Genomic DNA, 19629 nt, shown 5'->3' on the forward strand with positions numbered 1-19629 from the left:
CTATTCACGTAGCTGAATTTGCGTATCTTAAATCGACTCCCCGCTGTAGTGTAGATGTACCCTGAGAGTGGGTACCCTTGGTGGACCATAAAAAGGGACTAGAGGTGCAGTTGCCCTGACCTGTGGCAGGATGTACAAGTAGAGGAGTTGGAATATGGCAATGATTTATTCATTGTGTCATATACATTATAAATCAATCTGAAATGTTATTCAATAACTTGGCAAAAAGATATGGGCAGTGGCACAGCTACATCATTCCACAGAGACTATTACACAATATGAACAAATATACAGTAAGCACTTTCAGTAATAAGGAGCAAAATGCTTTTGATTGAAAGAAAATCATATTACATTTTCATTGGATTCTTTATCATATTCACTCAGAAAGACTGGATTAGTTTTGCAATTCATGCTGCACCACAACCAACTATAAACTCTAAAACGAAATCCCTGTTGACAGAACATCAAATATTTATAAGCATCAAGAACGATTGAGCCGTTTCATGCAATATAAGTAGTACTTTGAGAGGGCAAATAAAAAAGAAAATCTTACCATCCATGTCCTTGTGTAGGATCATCCAGGAGCACTCGAATTATATATAACAAACAGCTTAATAACTTGAGAGAAAAATTGAACAATCGTATTCTGAGACCTGTTTGATAAAAGGAAAGAAAATACAAATTCAGTTTCTTCAGATTTTAATTCATGTTTAATGTAAAACTACTTAAAAGGAACAAGATATGCCTTCAACTCAAGTCAGAGAACTTGTGATGACAAGTATTCAAATATTAATATTTGGAAGTTTTTATGGAATAGCTTTGTGTAGGGAATGTATGATTATTGCCCAAATGTATAAAATATTAAACTGTATTAAAGTATTGATAAAGTGGCACAAAAGTCAGAAAATGTAAAAACTAATACCTGGGACAACTTTAACTCTACTCCTTTGTGTGTGTACACTGAACTGTACTGCATACAAGGTCTAAAATAATGCAACCAAACATAATGTAGTGTCTTCTACAAGCTCAGGCCCCAGGTAGGTAATAAGTTCCACGTGGGCAGATGCCCGCACGAGTGCAAAGCCTCCTTGAACTCAAAGGGGCTCGATATGAGCACAGCGTTTGCTGCTCTGAGGGTCCAATTGAAGCTAATGGAACCATTAACTCAATGGTCATTGAATCAGACTCTGAGCTCATTGCAGCATCAGGACCAAAGATATGCAAGTGATCATGTAATTAAAGAGAGTATAGCCTTAATTGTACAAGTGTAATGTTTTTTGCATTTAATACTTACATTAAAAAAAGTTACCAGTAATTATACTAATAGTCACTGTTGGCAAAGGCAAATGGGTAGAAAGCAGTATGATTAGCAACCATTAGTAAACTGTACACTTGTAGACCGAGGCTCCAATCCTGAATTTGGATCTCCACAGTTGGACCCTTGTGCCCATGCTGAGTTCTGTTGACTGATGTGAGCTCACACGGATCTGATTGCAGGAGCAGGATGTTAGTAAGCACCAGTCAACCATAGAATAACTAATGTCTGTCACTGTAAGCTAAGACACCAATTCTTCTAGCACTTATGCATGTGAATAGGCCCATTGTACTGAATAGAACCAGTCCTATGTTTGCCTTGTTAGGGCCCAATTATGTTTTTCCATACCTATATGTGTGCTTGTGAGTATACATACTTCTAAGAGAAGAGTGCAAAAGCTATTGAGCATAACTCCCTGTCTCCCCTATCCCAGTGCTGGAGCCCCCATGCATTCCATCAACTTGTGCTTCTGGGGGAAGTTGCATTCAAACTGAACATTAAGTTAAAGTTTCTGAAAATCATTCCCCTCTTCCCGTCTTCAAAAAGTAGAATACTTAATTACAGAAAAATTCAGAACGTCTACTTTAACTATATCTTAGAATCTGTGTATGAGAGAGACAGAGAAAATAAGGATTTATAATGGAGCACTGTTTGCTACTTTAATGTGGAGATACATTCATATTATGAAGGTTAGATTAACCCCTTTTGGAACCTGGCGTTGGCAAACTGGGGGTTAAAACCCCATCCTGGGTTCCCAAGCAGTGAGAAGTCCTACAGCTGTGACCAGCAATTAGACTTGTCAACATTTATCTAGAGACTCCTTCTGTCTTATCAAATCTAATTAACAACAGACTCTTGATTTCCCCAGAGCAGGGAGAAGAGATAGAAAAGGAAAGAGGATATAACCAGAGGCTGAGAGGGCTGGGGTATGTGCGTATTTATTGCTGTGTTGTAAGCTTTACTTTTTTTCTTTTTGAACTGTTGCTGAAGGAATAACTTCTTATCTGAACTAACCCTTTTGGGGAAATCTGCTTAAGTAGGACAGCTACTATGCCAGCTGGGCTATTATAAGTAGGCAAGCAGGTAAGGTGAGAGAATAAAGGGCATTTTTGTATTGGCCTCATCTGTCTAGTCCTTCTGTTAATGAAATGAAAAGGTCTACAATCTGCAGTTTTGTGGTTTTATTTTAGCTCTGTAAATGTTAATCTCTGTGTGGAACACATCCTGTTTTCCCTACTGATAATATAGCAACTTTTAATCATTATTTGAAGTCATATTTTGGTTATAAAAGGTAACTAGAGTGCCTGACATTATCTGGGAAGACATGGACAGTAGCAATGTAAACTTCCCCCATGCTGCTCTGCAATGCACCTCAAATGTGACTTAGAACCCCCCCCCCCCAGAAAGAGTTCAGTCTGCATACAAAGTAAGCCCTTGACTTCTCTGCAGAGACTACAGAGGTTCAGTTGCAATGTAGATATGTGACATGTCCATCAAGTGAGACCATCCTGTCACCAAATAGGCCATCAAATCCTAATAAAATAATAATGCATTTCTGTTCTGCTAACCAGGGCTTAATTTGAACTAGTGATTTAAGCATCAAGACTGCAAACACATTAGCATATCCTTAACTTTGAGCACATAAGGAGTACCTGCATGCTTAAAGATCAGCTCAGGCACGTTTGCAGAAGCCTGGCCTTAGAGTTCACAGTCTTATCGCCAAAAAGCAATCTTCTAAGCCTCCCATAAATCAACTCAGAAAATAATTGCTAACTGGGACATTTGGTCATTGGTCTGTGTGACGGGTTGAATCAGAGAAACCCCCTGGGAGCTGCCACCTGATGTGCCAAGACTACTTCTGCCCCTGCTTTCCTGCCCTGGCAACTTAGGACTTCAATGCCCTGCCTGGTTTGAGCCAGACCCGCTAGCCTGCTGCAAACCCAGACCCACGGTCTGAACCACGTCCCCTAACAGCTGTAGGCTTAACTGAAAGCACCTTACGGAAGTGTTCTTGTATTTAACACTCAGATGTCCAACTCCCAATGGGGTCTAAACCCAAATAAATCTGTTTTACCCTGTATAAAGCTTATACAGGGTAAACTCATAAATTGTTTGTTCTCTATAACACTGATAGAGAGAGATGCACAGCTGTTTGCACACACCCCCCAGGTGTTAGTGCATACTCTGAGTTAATTAATAAGTAAAAAATGATTTTATTAAATACGGAAAGTAGGATTTAAGTAGTTTCAAGTAGTAACAGACAGAACAAAGTGAATTACCAAGTAAAATAAAATAGAACACGCAAGTCTATGTCTAATAAACTTAATACAAATAACACCTCACCAGTTCCAGTAAGCTTCCTTTTACAGACTAGTCTCCTGCTACTCTGGGTCCAGCAATCACTCACACCCCCTCTAGTTATTGTCCTTTGTTCCAGTTTCTTTCAGGTATCTTTGGAGGTGGACAGGCTATCTCTTTAGCCAGCTGAAGACAAAATGGAGGGGTCGCCCACGGGCTTAAATGGACTTTCTCTTGTGGGTGGAGACCCCTTTCTCTCACCTATGCAAAGTCCAGCTCCAAGATGGAGTTCTGGAGTCACCTGGGCAAGCCACATGTCCATGCATGACTCACAGTTTTTACAGGAAGAAGCCATTGCCCACATGGTATCTTGAATGTCTCCAGGAAGACTTCTTATGCGGATTGGAGCATTCCAAGATGCATTGTTCCTTAAGTGCTTCTTGATTGGGCACTTAACTTTGCGAATTCCTTTCTCCAGGAACTGACCAAATGCTCTACTAAGGTTATTTAGAAATCAAGCCAGTACACGACCAATATTCATTACTTTGAATACAAAAATGATACATTCATACAAATAGGATTAATAGATTCAGTAGATCATAACCTTTACATAGATATGTTACATGCATATGTAGCACAGAACATCGTCCAGTTATGTCATATATATTCATAAGCATATTTCCATAAAGCCTTATGGGGGGCACCGTCACAGTCTGTATTGAGACCTTGGAGGTTTATTACAGAAAAAGCTCTTCTTTAATAAGGTTTTTTGATACTCCTTCTCATAAACAAATTAGGGAAATACAACCTAAATAGAGCTACTATAAGGTGGGTGCATAACTGGTTGGAAAAGCGTTCCCAGAGAGTAGTTATATCAGTGTTTCTCAGTGACGTTGGAAGGGCATATTGAGTGGGGTCCTGCAGGGATCATTTCTGGGTTGGGTTCTGTTCGATATTTTTATTAATGATTTAGATAATGGCATAGAAAGTACACTTATGAAGTTTGCACATGATGTCAAGCTAGGAGAGGTTGCAAGTGTTTTGGTGGAAAGGATTAAAATTCAAAATGATCTGAACAAACTGGAAAAATGGTCAGAAGTAAATAGGATGAAATTCAATAAGGAGAAATGCAAAGTACTCCACTTAGGAAGGAACAATCAGTTGTATGCATACAAAACAGGAAATGACTGCTTAGGAAGGAGTATTGTGGAAAGGGATCTGGGGGTCATATTGGATCACAAGCTAAATATGAGTGAACAGTGTAACACTGTGCAAAAAAAAAAAAGCAAACATCATTCTCGGATATACTAGCAGAAGTGTTGTAAGCAAGACATGAGAAGTAATTTTTCCGCTCTACTCCACTCTGATTTGGTCTCAACTGGAGTATTGTGACCAGTTCTGGGCACCAGATTTCATGAAAGATGTGAACAAATTGGAGAACGTCCAGGGAAGAGCAACAAAAGTGATTAAAGATCTAGAAAACATGACCTATGAGAGCAAATTGAAAAAAAAAATGGGTTTGTTTAGTCTGGAAAAGAGATGACTGAGAGAGGACATGATAACAGTTTTTCAATTACATAAAAAGTTGTTACAAAGAGGAGGGAGAAAAATTGTTCTCCTTAACCTCTGAGGATAGGACAAGAAGCAATGGGCTTAAATTGCAGTAGGGCAATTTAGGTTGGACATTGGGAAAAACTTCCTAACTATCAGAGTGGTTAAGCACTGGAATAAATTGCCTAGAGATTTTTAAGAACAGGTTAGACAAATACTTGTCAGGGATGGTCTAGATAATACTTAGTCCTGCCTTGAGTGTAGGAGATGTTGGTATATGTAAGGCTTAAATACAGACCTGGGAAACAGCTGGTGTGCAGACATGGTATTAGGGAGTAGAGGCACAGGCAGGCACCACTTCTACGCTTAATAGATAAAGTGCAGGCAGTTTCTGCATTTGATAGATAAAGTGCTACCCCTCTCCCTTCCCTTCTGCTTGTTAAGGATTGATAAGTGTTGCAACTGCATAAGGAATGTGGGAATCTAAAGGATACTCTTTGTGTAAAGCAGTGTTATCTCCCCCTCCCTTCCTTTCCCAGCTCCCTAAACAAGCTCGAGGTCATGGTCCTTTCCTCCCTTCCCAGCAAACTGCTGATTAAAGGAATTTGTGGCTGCAATTATTGCAAAGAAATGTGTCTTCAAAGTAAAAATGTCTGTAGAATATGCTTAATGCTGTAAATGGTAAACAGGGACGGGAATAATTATATTCATTGTATGGGCGTTCATATTACTCAATAAGGGTTTTTGGAGTGTTGAAGTAAATGTAGGTATTTACATACTAACTTAGATAAAAAGAGTGTGCTGTAACTAACTCAGTGCTTACTCGACAATTGGGTCAAGGGGAACAAGTACCGCAATAAAGAAGCCCGTCTACTCAATCCGCCTCTGGGTCAGTCTGCTCTTTCTCTAACAGGTAGGGTGATCAGACATCAAATATGAAAAATCGGGACGGGGTGAGGGTAATAGGAGCCTATATAAGAAAAAGACCCAAAAATCAGGACATCTGGTCACCCTACTAACAGGGGACTTGACTAAAAGACCTCTCGAGGTCCCTTCCAGTCCTATGATACTATGACTTTCAGACCGGGGGTGGCAGAGAAAACATAGCAGGCCATATTAGCAAGACAAGACTACAAATCAAGAGAGAAGTTTTGCTGTATAAAACATGTTAGATTCCATTATGGCAATTATTTTAAGAAATATCCTTCATACTGCAACTAAGATGTTTTTTTCCCTCAAAAGTGTAGTATATCACACAGAAAATTCTAGTAGGTGTCATAAATCTAAATGACATGAAATGGTTTGGAGAATTGGACTTATTTTCATTGGAAAAGAAAAGGTTTTGAGAGAACCCCAATAGAAGCTTTAAATATTGCAAAAGCGACTTAATAGTGATAGCATGGCAATTGAGTCCATAGAAGTAAACAAGCACTAGCAAATGAAAAGCACCCCAGAATCCTGAGGGCACTGAATCTGAGTAGTGATGCTGCTATATTCTCTTTCTAACTGTAGTTCATTACAAAACTAATGCATGGAACAACAACAAAAAAACCTAATGCCTGCAAAAAAAATAAAACATCACTAATAACTTCTGCACATGTCATGAAGAGCTGCTTTCCCTTGATATATTAGATTTATTTGTGACAAACAATGACTTGAAAAAGTAGTCTTGCTATACAAATCATCTGGGCTGCTAACTAGATTCCCATTGCTACTTGGTTGTTATCAGAAGCATCTCCCTATTCTGCCTCTGTTTAATTCCTGTACTTCTAGAAATTTTCATTTGATCAGAACTGAGACTCTTTGGTGGGTTCTGCTAAGGAAGGACTCAGAGTCCAAAAAATAAGAAGCTTATTTTAGATTAACTCTATTCTTGGTAGAAAACAGCAAGACTTTGCGCTGGTGAAACGTAGGAGTTTACATGGACTTGTTTGTCTGCAGCACTCAAATTCTGGCAAGAGACCTGTATGGACAGAGTGGAAAATGTGTCGGTGGGAAAACATGAAATCACTACACAGAGCTGTCAGCTCCACTGTCTCTGGAACAACACAGGCTGCAGGGTTCACTGGCATGCAAAGTGGAGGAAGCACACCACGGCACAAGCCCTTTGTCATCCTCCACTCCACTAAGGAGCATGGAGTTGGCTATTGCAGTGAGGGATAGAGCACAGCTAAGACTCTCAGAAATATGATTATTTAAATTGTATCTCTTATGCAGCGTTTTCCTGCAGGGTTTCTATGAAGCCTGGGGTGGAACTTATTCTCTTATGGCAATCCCACAAGGGATAACAATGCCACTTGTACTCTTCCTGGAAGTGAATCTTCTCCCTGGCATGCAACTGACCACAGAGTCAGGGGCTGTTCTTTACTAACACCTGAGCTGGTAACTCTACTTGTTTAATCCAGTGTTTCTCCATTCCAAGATCTAAAATGTGTTACTTCTCTCACCTCTGTCCTTTTCTAGTAGTCATTAACAATTGTTTAGTCTAACCATTTTCTTGTGTATTTTGGGGTGTCATAGTGTTTGAATACCCACTCTAAAACTACTGTTTTTGGAATTCTTCATGTATAAGATTAACTGGTTCCTTGTCTGACTTTCTCTTTTGATAGATCCAGTTTTGTGAGAAAGTGTTGTATGTGTGACCAATAAGTATTGCTTCCAGTACTTGGAAGTTTATCTGTTTCAAGACACTTGAGTGATAGGCTTATCTAGGGAATATTTACCAAATTATAGACTATCCCAGAGTTCATTTGGTATAGTTAGGTATTTGAGTCTCCCCTCTTGTTGATGCTATTGACTGCTGTCAGAGGGCCTGGTTCTCCAATGCTTTGCACTTTGAATAGTCAAGCACATTGTTATTATTTTTTATTATCATAGCACCCATAACCTCTAGTCATGGACCAAGACCCCATTGTGCTAAGTACTGTACAAACACAGAGCAAAAAGACAGTCATCTGTTCAAAGTGGGTGTGAAACACTACTCTTCTCATTGATTACAGTTTTACACTCTTTGCACATGTCTAAATGGCTAGCCAATGTTAAGGCAGTAAAGGATTAGGCCCAGATTTGTTTCACTATGTCCAGGAGTTTCTAGTTAAAACATATTTTTCTAGTCCTAAATGTCTTAGTTGAATTATTTTTAATCTCTTTTCTCTATATGAAATGGGTTACTAGTTTTCATTCTTTCCATTCCTTCAAACATCACTGTAAATCCACTATTCTTAATTTCTCTTTGCTGGTTAACTTTTTTTTATTTCTATTTTAAATGCTGTCAGCACCTCAGTATGGTTTGTCTGACTGGATTTCAGTTCTTTTTTTCCCATTCCTAAACAGATTGTCAAGTAGCACGTGTTTGCACAAAATGTCTTTATCTATGCTATTTTGACACTGGTGTCTGACATCTATGTTCAGCAACATCAATCATCCACTGTTTTATCCAGTTATTCATTGTTTTGTGGTGATGTGATTATGATTTCATTGTCTCTGTAACCATGGTATCACTCTTTGGTTTAAAACAAACAAACAAACAAAAATTGATAACTGTGGTCCACAATCTATTTATTTCATTAAACTACATAAATGAATAAAATGTTGTTGTTACCTAAGAAAGGCACAAGTAAATGAGTGTTAAGATTGAGAAGAAGTGTTTGTGTATAGACTACCACATTGTCCTGCATTGGTATTGCTTGTGACCCAGGTTTGGAAGGATCAAATGATAACTTGACAGAATTTGTAATGCTCCAAAGACATTTTGGAGACCGTAGGCCAGATTCTAAATAGGGTAAAATAACTTAAATGGTGTTATACCAATTTATTGCAGCTGAGGATCAGGCCTTATTCATTTAGCATTGTCTTTAAGTATTCCTTTAAACTTTCATTTGTATCTGCATAATTTTTCCATCCCAATTGCATGAATTGGAGGAAGGGGTTAATTAGTTTGGAGTATGGCTGTTGTGATAGGTTTGGTGTGAGCTTTCCCATAACTCTCTTTTCTGTTTTTAAGTGTAGCCATTTCCAGAGCAGGTGGCCTCAGATCTTATTTCAAAACGTAGCATTAATAAGCTTCCCGGATGTGGGTATTTCATTTTCTCCCACCCCCCACTGAATTGAAGCTTCATCTGTTTTTTCTCTCTCTGAGACTTGTTCTAGGGTGTGATCTTATACTGATTCATCTTGCCAGGTACAAGCAAGTCACAGCAACGTGTCATCACTTCTCTGTCATGATGTAGCTGGCTGGCACTCTATGCCGTATTTACTGTAAACCCTGCATGCATTTTCGATGTTGAAATATTGATAACTAAATTTTGGAGCTGTGTGAAATATTATGATTTTATTTTTGTCAATTTGCAGAAATATTTGACAAATTGGAGCAACTCTGAAATTGTTGACACATCATGCCATGTGTACTGTATATCATTTGGATTAGGGTAACTGAGTATTGTGTAGAAATGCTTAAAATTTAGAGCTGTATTTGTTGGTCACATAAAACACACAGAATTAATCAGGGAACCAGAACTAGCTAAACCTACTCCATTAAGTCTTAAAAATTAGTAGCAGCTACTCAGAGGGAAAAGATGTATTTTGAGCCGTTCAGAAAACAGCATCTGTGATGACCCTTGCTGTAGTGATGACAAGAGTGTTCTGTGTTCCCACTGAAATCTACCCAAAACTCATGGTGGGGCAGGGGGGCAGTAGCCATCCTTGGCAGCTCCCTGAAACACCAAATGGGACAGCAATCGTGCCACCAGAACTGTTAGAATAAGTAGCAGGATATTGGTCTTCCCCACCAAAATACATCAGTACAAGTGATTGGGGTTTTCTGGGTTTCTGCCATAGGGCTGTTTCATTGGGGAGGGTTTGGATAAAAACAGACCCCCGCATGTCTTGGTAAGAGAGTTTAGCTAATCATATTAACTCTTGTACTTTTTGTGGTTTCCATATCACTGGACAGATAACTTTGTTGTGAGGAGACCTGTTTCCTGGGTGTGTTTACAGTAAACTTTTAATACTGGAAATTGCATTTAAAAAAAATCATTAGTTATAGTGTACAGCTCATAAGAACCTTTGAATATGCTATGGGATCTTGAATAGGATTGCTCAGACTTGCTTCCCTGATTCCAACTACTTTAACTTACAATTTAAAGGCCATGTCATTTTAACTAGCTCTCTTTGTGGAAGCCTTCCTGCAAATGTGTGGACTGTAGGGGAAGAAAAGGAAGAGGACTCCTACATTCTATGGTAATACAAATAAAGTGCTGCCACTCCTCCCCTTTATATTCAATAGAGCGGTATTTAGGGCACTCACCTGGCTAGATCTGAGTCCCTGCTCTAGAGCAGAAACTTGAACACAGATCTTTTCCAACACCCTGCCAGGTGAATATCCTAACTACCAGCCTATTGGGTACTCTGGGGTGGGTCTGTGTCTCTCTCCTGTTGAAGCTTTTCCATGTTGTATAAAATTACTTGAAAAGTCATTGGTGCAGGGACTGGAATCTAGGTATCCCCTGCCCTCTCCCCACTGAGTGCTCTAACTACTGGACTATAGAGTCAGTCACACTGTAGTCCAATGGATAGTTAGGTATCTTATACAAAGGGGAACAGTTTCAACAGGACCAATTCCTACCCCAGAATATAGCCCAGTGGTTAGGACACTCAACTGGGAGGGAAGGGAGACCTGCAGTCAAGTTCCTGCTGCAGAGTGGCTATTCAATGGCCTAACCACTGCTCTTTGTTTGGTGAATGATGTCTGAATCCCCTGGTCAGAGTAAAAAAAATTTTTTCATTTTCGGCTATTTTGATAATGTCAAAATGAACCAATTCAACATTTCCAAAATTATTTTTGTTTCAACCAAAACAACTTGCCAAAATCAACAGGAATTCAGTCGATGTTTCAGTCGATCCAAATGTGTTTATTTTTGCAATTATATATATATATATTTAGAATTTCCTTCCCATTCTAATGAGTAGGAAAATAAATGACTAAGGGAGCCAGGTTCATAGGTATCTAACAATATTAATTATGTGGAAATATAGTGATGCATTAACATGAGAATAGGCATCAGTGTAATCAAACATGCAAGCAGGAGCTTGCGAGCAGGACAACTGAAACAAAGAAATGGGGGGGCAGGCGGTGAGGGGAATGGAGGATTAATATAATCCAATAAATCCCCTATCAATAGCACTTTAAATATGTCAATCTATCATTATCACAATAGCGTACGGGGCAAAGCAATTCCTTCTTTGCAACATGCCCAGAGACTAGTTAACATACAATCAAGGGAGTATAGGAGATTGTGTTACATACATATAACCCCTTCTTATATAAAAAGGACTACATACACACGGAACAAAGAAACATTCTCTATTGTCCTAAGTGAGCCCAGTTTCCTGGATCCCTACTCTTAGTGTAGTCCAAAAAGGGCTATTACATTTCAAAAATGCAAGTTCCACTCTCAACATGTCAATTTTTTCATAACAACTATATTCCCAATTTTCTGGAACCAGATGCTTATTTTAATTGGTATGTAGACTTCCAATTAGCTGCCAGAAACATAAATTTGGTAGGTGTCAGGATAATGAAAACTATGTCTTGATCTGTGAATTGAATTCCAAATAGGTTAATTTGCCCGTACTCAAAAGGCTCTGTACATAACTGGTAAGTATGCCACGTCCACCAAATATGTAGGAATGTTTCTGCAGCATTGCTACACAAGCAAAAAAACAGATAGTTTTGCAAGGCCGGCTCTAACTTTTTTTCTGCCCCAAGCAAAAAAAAAAAAAAAAGCACCGCCCGGCCGTAACACCACCCCAACCCCGAGCGCCACGCCGCCCAGCCGAAACATCCCCCCGAGCGCCGCGCCACTGAAACACCCCCCCTGAGCACCATGCTGCCGAACCCTCCCCGAGCACCGCGCCACGCCACCCCACCGAAACAAAAACAACCCACCCCCCCGAGCGCCGCCCAGCCGAACCAAAAACAACAACAACAAAACCCTTGAAAGCCACCCTGCCGAACCAAAACAAAAAACAAAAAACCCTGAGTGCCCCTTGCAATCCCAAGATTGGCCGCCCCTTACAAGGTGCCGCCCCAAGCACGTGCTTGGTCGGCTGGTGCCTGAAGCCGGCCCTGTAGTTTTGACATGAGCTGTGTGCATTAGAGAACCTTATACTGACTTCAATTTGTGCTGAGAAGATTTTACAGATTTAAAAGCAACTCTGAAGATTGATTGAGATGTGGATGTTGAAATCACTGCTTCAAGGCTATAGGTTCAGAATATATTTCTGCTATACAGAAATCTCCACTGTTTTGATTAATCTGAGTGCCAATATAGTCTTACATATATATTCAATACCATTTTTATTCACTGACTCAAGGTATATAGAAGCGTTACTGTCTATTTTGCATGGTAACATGATTGTTCTGAAGTACTTTAAGAATTTTTCATACAATACTTCTTGTTGGGATGTTTGTACTCTGACCTAACCATGGGCCTTATTCATGTTGAATAGTAATTTACACCATGAGTATTCCCACTTTAGTCAAGTAGAGCTCTATTGAGTGTGAGTAAGAGTATCAAAGGGGGGGGGAGGAGGGAAGAAAATCCATACAGTTCTATTTGTTGCTCAAAGAGGGATTTAGACATCCAAGTCTGAAGTCTTTAGGTCTCTTTTGCCTGTTCTACTTCAGAGCTGCACTGATCACAACAGTATTCCTAAAATGGAGTCTGAGTTCACACATGCTGAATTTGCTCCATTTACTGATAATTTTCAGTTTTGATTTCAATGGAATTTGGAATTCCTATTCACTCTTGAAAATCCCACTAGGTGCTTATCTGCATCACTACCTGTCTAAATACCTTTTAAAAATCTTGGTATCTTGCTGTTAATTGATGTATCTCGTTAGACTGACCTAACACTTGGTAAAGCACCCCCATCCTTTCGTGTATTTATACCTGCTCCTGTATTTTTTTATTTCATGCATCTGATGAAGTGGGTTCTAGCCCACGAAAGCTTATGCCCAAATAAATTTGTTAGTCTCTAAGGTACCACAAGGACTCCTCGTTTTTTTTGCTGATACAGACTAACATGGCTACCACTGAAAGCTTTTAAAAATCTGTTTGCAGTGGAGGTGTAGCAGTGTTGGTCCCAGGATATTAGAGAGACAAAGTGGATGAGCACTTTGGACCAACTTCTGTTGATGAAAGAGACAAGCTTTTGAGCTACACCGAGCTCTTCTCCAGGTCTGGGAAAGGTACTCAGAATGTCACAGCTAAATATAAAGTGGAACAGATTGTTTAGCATGAGGATGCTAACACATATTCTAAGGGACCACTTCATTTTAAATGTGTCTGTTATGCTAAACAATCTGTTCCACCTTGTATTTTGCTGTGACTCTCTGAGCTCTTCAAGTCTTGGAAAATTACTCAGTGTAGCTTGAACGCTTGTTTCTTTCACCAACAGAAGTTAGTCCAATAAAAAGTTATTACCTCAACCACCTTGTCTCTCTCTTTAAAAATCTGTCCACTTACCCCTTCTCCGTATAATGCAAGGGTGAAAATAATCTTTTATCTGCACCAAGCCCTGCACCCACCTGAACTGTACTTAAGTACTTAGGGTAAAATCCATTCCCCCACCTGCATAAAGCGACTGTAATCTGGCTCTATATGGGTAGAGGGCAAAAGGTAGTAACATCAACAATGCTAACACATGAGGCCAGAGTGTGTAGTTGCCTTCCTCACAGTTAAGGGATACACATCAGATTTTATTTCATTCAGGCTGTTGCATGGGGTTTGGGAATGACTGGATGAATATAAAGGTAAATGTCATAGCCCCTGCCCATTGTGGCTTTCTGTGATGGCCTAAGCAGGTCTGGTTTGGAGACTCTTTCCACAACATGTATGGACTGCATCTCACGTAGATCTTCTGGCCACAGTTTCCTCCTGCAATTAGGGTGACCAGATAGCAAGTGTGAAAAATCAGGGTGGGGGGTAATAGGTGCCTATATAAGAAAAAGCCCTGAATATTGGGACTGCCCCAATAAAATCAGGACATCTGGTCACCCTACCTGCAATCATCCTAGGTAGTGGGGGGAATCTTGCACTGGCCTTCCATCTCCTGGTTGAATTTGAGCTTTCATACAGGCTGTAAATAAGTTATGGATACAGCATGATGGAAGCGCTTTGCATGGGGTGAATTTCTCCCCAGTGCATATTTGGTATTAGTTAATTTTAAAAGCAGGAAAAAGATCACAGTTAGTTTTAAATGTGACAATCTGAGTGAAAAATCATCTAGGCCCCATTCAGCAAAGCAGTTAATGTGCTTTGGTGAATGTGGATAGCCAGCTGAATCAGGGCTAAAGGAAAAAAGATTACAAGGCAACTAAAATTTGTTTGCATCTGAAATACCATGTTCAGAAATGCCTTAGAAGCCGGGATGACCTTTCAGCCGGTCACCTTTCTAAATTTATTTTTGCAACCTTGATAGAGTTTGAAATTAATTTAAGAGGATTTTGATAAAATAAAACAGCTTGGAAGCCCACATGCCTCTGGAACTTTTCTTTTCATTTAGAAAGCTATGTGATGACCCATCCAAATACACTGACATGTCAGATCCATGGAAACTAGTCCATCTGAAGACATTGCAAAAATAAAACCCAGTCAATAAATAGTTGTCCCCAACAAAATGAAAAATGAAAAAAAAAAAACACTAAATTGCTAATGTCTTTTGAGAATTCATTATGGAAATTCTGTTAAAAACAGAATCTGCTAATCTCCTATGGATGAAATCTTGGCCCAATTGAAGTCAGTGGAACTCCTGATATTGACTCTAATGGGACCAAGATTTCATCTCCTATATTTAACAAATGCATGTAACAGAAATTAATCAAAACTGCTTACTTGATCTTTGGTTTTTGATGAAAAATAGCTTCAGTCTCTCTTTAAATGTATTTTCGTTCATATAAAATTCAACTTGTACCCTGAAACAGAAAATAGAGTATTAGAATTAAACAGTCAATCTATTAAATGATTATATATGTACATTTGCACCACAAAATATCAGCATTTTCATGTGATTCCTCTTAACATCTCTTCTTAGCATAAAATTAGAGGAACATATTAAGAATTTTAATTAAAATGCACATTTAAGCACTTGGAACATATTGATTAGCATAATTAGAAGTTAAATGCTAAAAAGACCTTATGTCATCTCATCAATCCTCTGTAAATGCAGGATTTGTTCCCTACACTACTCAGCATAGTGTTTGGCCTGTTAGTGCTTTTAAAATCATAAGCACTAGAGTTTAATACGTCCCTTGAAAGACTAGTCTGAAAAATCTCTGTCAGGAAGTCTTCCCTAATATTTAATATAAACTTCTTTTTTTCTTAGTTTAATTCTATTACTTCTTTCAATAATTCCTTCTCATTTCTTTCTTGGTGTTTACATCTTTCAATTATCTTATAGGGGGTACCTCATCCCTATCCTGTCCCCTCTAAACCATGGTTTGAGCTGCTTACAGAGTCCTTCCCCTGTTTGTGGCACTTAAGGGATTTTTTTAAAAAGGCCCTTTTCCCTCTCCTTCCCCTGGGAGAGGGAGAATCAGAGTAAAAGTAAAAGGCAAAGGTGGTCAGTCTCTTAGGCAGTCTTTCGGTCTCTCTTTTGGGGTTTGGCTTATCTGTAGGTATTCTGTCCTTAATCAGGGGTAGGGTCTGCCTCCAGCCCCTCCTTTTGGTCACCCCTGCTTTATATCTGGTTCATGCAGTCTCAGGGGCTGCAAGTTCTACAGTTGTCTTCCTCTTGCTGGTCTGTCTACGTGGCCAGTGGTCTCTCAGGTATAGCAATTTTCTCCCTAGTCACCACCACTTCCTATGGAAGGCTTTCCCTTTTTAAGCTTCCTCCCTCCAGGCAGATCAAGTCTCACAGGTGTATCTCATTAGTGCTGGCTGAGCCCAGAAGGGCTCATATGCTGCCACCTCTCTGAGACTGAGGAAATTACCCCTCACAACCTCACCCCTGCAGTCTTGGCATAGGTAATCTCCATCTCTGATTTTCCAGGAAAAGAAACTGGCATTAACACGATCCTTTCCTGTCTGGAGTTGCACTCTGAAACTATGGGGTTGTAGCACCAGGTACCATCGCATTATACATGGATTCACATCTTTCATGGTATGGAGCCAGTAGAGGGGATCATGATCTGTGATCAAGGAGAAGGGGCTACCTAGCAGGTAATACCTGAGAGAATCTGTGACCCATTCGATCCCTAGTGCCTCCTTTTCAGTAATTGTGTAGGCCTTTTCTCTAAGGAATACCTTCCTAGTCAAGTATATGATTGGGTGGTGGCCTTCTTCAGTGTCTTCTGAGAGTATGGCACTTAGGCAGACATGTGAGGCATCTATGTGCAGTATGAATTCACAAGAAAAATCAGGGCCGAAGGGCACAAGTGCCCGGCATAGTTGTGCTTTCAGTTCATTAAAAGCTTCCTCCCTGTTCCAATCCCACCACATCTTCCTTGGGTGGTTTACCTTTAATTAGGTCTTTAAGGCAGGCAGAGATTGAGGTAAAACTGAGGATAAACCTCCAGTAATAAATTGCCAGGCTGATAAAATACCTCATTTGCTGTTTCTTCCAGGGAATTGGGCATGGTATTAGGGTCTGTACCTTGTCAATCATTAGTTTCATGAGGCTGCACCCTACGTGGTACCCCAAATTGGGTACCTCAGTCATGGCTAGTTACATGTTGTGGGGCTGGTCCTAAGAACCGCGTCTTGAAGGGTCTGCAGATGGTCTCCCCAAGTAGGACTATGAACAACAGTGTTATCTGTATAGGCCTCAGCATTCTGATGGTGCCACCTTTTTAGTAACCCTGGGGAAAGCATGCCAGTTACTTAGTTGGGGGACTAGGGAGAGATTACATTGCTTTTTAATAACAAAGTGCTTATCTTCATTTCTGCTGTTACATTTTTAACAGGAGACACTTATTACTTGGTTCCTGTTATGCAAAATATACAATCTTCAGTGAGTTTTTTCAGGTAAGTAAATAAAGCAACATAAGCTATTAGATGAGGTACTTCCATTTAAAAAGGAACACTTGTTACTGATCTCGTGACATGGTTTAAACTAATCTCACATCTTTTTGGAAAGAAAATTAGAGTAGTCACTTACCATGAAACAATACATGCTAAAAGTAAGCAGTGATATAATAATGAGGAAAGAGAATGTGGAGGTTAATCACTTTCCTATCAACTGGCATTGAGTCTCTCTGATAGCCTGCCAGCAGCTGTCTACTTCTCCTTCCCTTTCCTTAGCAACCACTGCTTACAAGCAGATTGGGATTCCACAGTGTGGTGGTTTCCATGGCAAAATGATTACAAATGCAGCTCACTTGTACATTCTACTCCCTCTTTTTTTAACTGAAGTGAAAACTACAAGTGAGTTCTACATATGCATAAGCTGTAGTAAATTTAATAGCCAGAAAGATAGATAGATAGAGATATTATACTTATACAATGCATCTAATACTCTGTTAACTTTGATTTAAGCCTACAGCAGAAAGAACAGTAGCACAGACTTCCAGAGAGAGAGAGCCTTTGGTCTGGCATTAACTAGATTATATAAAATAATTTTAAGTCAGAATAAATGGTTTGGGGAGAAGCCCATTTGTGTCATTTAGGGCAGAAACATTAGGGTGGAGTTTCATCCTTAGCTCTGCATTTCTTGTCTCTTCAGAATCTGAGGAGAGAACTGTCTGCTTAAATTTGTGTGCCATTCTTCTTATCTCATATTAAGAGATACTAATATTACATGTTAGTGCTTAATATATCACTTTAATTCTGAGAAGTACAACTGGAGAATGAATGGTTGGAGGTAAGGAACGTGAGCAACCATCTACAATATTGAAACACTTAATATTAGAGAGAGGATCTACAGCTTTAGTCCATGCCCATTACAATCACTACAGTCTCTCCTGAGTTTACTCTTTCTTGCCTGGTATTATCTGCTCTAGTTAACATAGATCAGATGGTAAATACCTGCCATAAGAAATAAATACTTTTCCGGAAGAGCACATCAGAAAACAAGAATGACCCAGTCTTGCAATTCATGCTGGCATATTGTTCTACACTATCAAAGGAAGTATAGCACCTTCTAGATCACCAACAGAACTTTTTTAGCACCTGGCTTTTCTCTAGAAATCTTCCATTCAAGCACTGGTCAGACTGAACCTGCTTAGCATAAGAAGCCTGATTATTACAGGAGCCATTGCTATTCATTTTATGGCTGTTTGTCTTTTTAAAATGAGAATCAAATCGCTCAGTTAATATTTTTTTCTTTGACATAGTGCATAATGGAGTTTATTGTAGATGTTAATAGGCTCAGATTATTAAGTATAGTTGCTAAGGGAGTTTTAAATGAATGAGTGAGGCTCATATGGTGCATTTTTGTAAATCCTGCACATTTATATAGCAGTAGAACATTTTTCTAAGACTTGGTTGTGCCTGGTGGTCTGATTTTATCAAAAATGAATGTATTCAGACCAAATGGTGATAACATAATGTGTACACACAACTTGTAAACCTACTGACCTCTGGAATGTATCTTTTCTGTTCTATACTCCGAAGTAAATAATACCAGCCAATTCTTAATCTCTCGCTTTTTTCTGTTCTTGATAGAAAGTGAGGAAGAAATCATAGTTCTTTGCTCTCCTTATCAGAAAGTAATCTAAGGAGATGGTAGAGTGCTATTTCTTTTGGTTAGAGATGGATTAATTCCAAGGCCAGAAGGGACCATGGTGATCATCCAGTCTAACCTCCTGTCTAACACGGGTAGCAGGACTTCCCCAAGGCATATCTTTTAGAAAAACAACCAATCTTGATTTTAAAAATTAGACAAATTCAGACTGGGATGTCTTCAGCTTCCAGCCATTGGCTCGTTTTATACCTTTCTCTACTAGATTGAAGAGCCCATTATCAAATACTTGTTCCAGATGTAGGTTCTTACAGACCATTCAAGCTATCCCTTAACTTTCTATTTATTAAGCTAAATAGATAGAATCAAGGGGCTCAATAACTAAAAGGCATGTTTTCTAATCATTCTTGTGGCTCTTCTCTGAACCCTCATTTCAACCTTCTCCTTGGGTTGTGGACATCAGAACTGGACTCAGTATTTCAGCAGCAGTTGCACCCGTGCCAAATACAGAGATAAAATAACCTCTGTACTCCTACTCAAGATTCCCCAGTTTATGCATCCAAGGATGTCATTTGCCCTTTTGGTCATTGCATCGCACTAGGAGCTCATGTTTAGGTGATTATCCGCCCCAAGCCCTAAGTCTGTTTTACAGGCATGTAATGTATGTAAAAGCAGAGCCAGTTAAGATGCCATTCAATTAATCTCTCCTATTGCTACCTATGTCACAGATCTCAAATGCTCCATGGAGACCCTGGCTTTGTAAATTTAAGAACAGGTCTTATTTA

General features: G+C 39.4%; 1 protein-coding gene across 6 annotated transcripts in view; it reads right to left on the reverse strand.

Annotated features, from left to right (window-relative positions):
* Positions 1 to 19629, reverse strand: part of KCNT2 (potassium sodium-activated channel subfamily T member 2) — a 287270-nt gene that overhangs the window by 202789 nt on the left and 64852 nt on the right. For all 6 annotated transcript variants that reach the window (XM_034779504.1, XM_034779503.1, XM_034779501.1 and 3 more), the window contains exons 2-3: positions 15061 to 15140; positions 554 to 653 (exon numbers count right to left, since the gene is read on the reverse strand). In XM_034779504.1, coding sequence (XP_034635395.1) covers positions 554 to 653; positions 15061 to 15140 — 180 coding nt within the window. The remainder of the gene's footprint in view (positions 1 to 553; positions 654 to 15060; positions 15141 to 19629) is intronic.

This window comes from Trachemys scripta, chromosome 8, assembly GCF_013100865.1.
Source record: "Trachemys scripta elegans isolate TJP31775 chromosome 8, CAS_Tse_1.0, whole genome shotgun sequence".
NCBI classification, from domain to species: Eukaryota; Metazoa; Chordata; order Testudines; family Emydidae; genus Trachemys; species Trachemys scripta.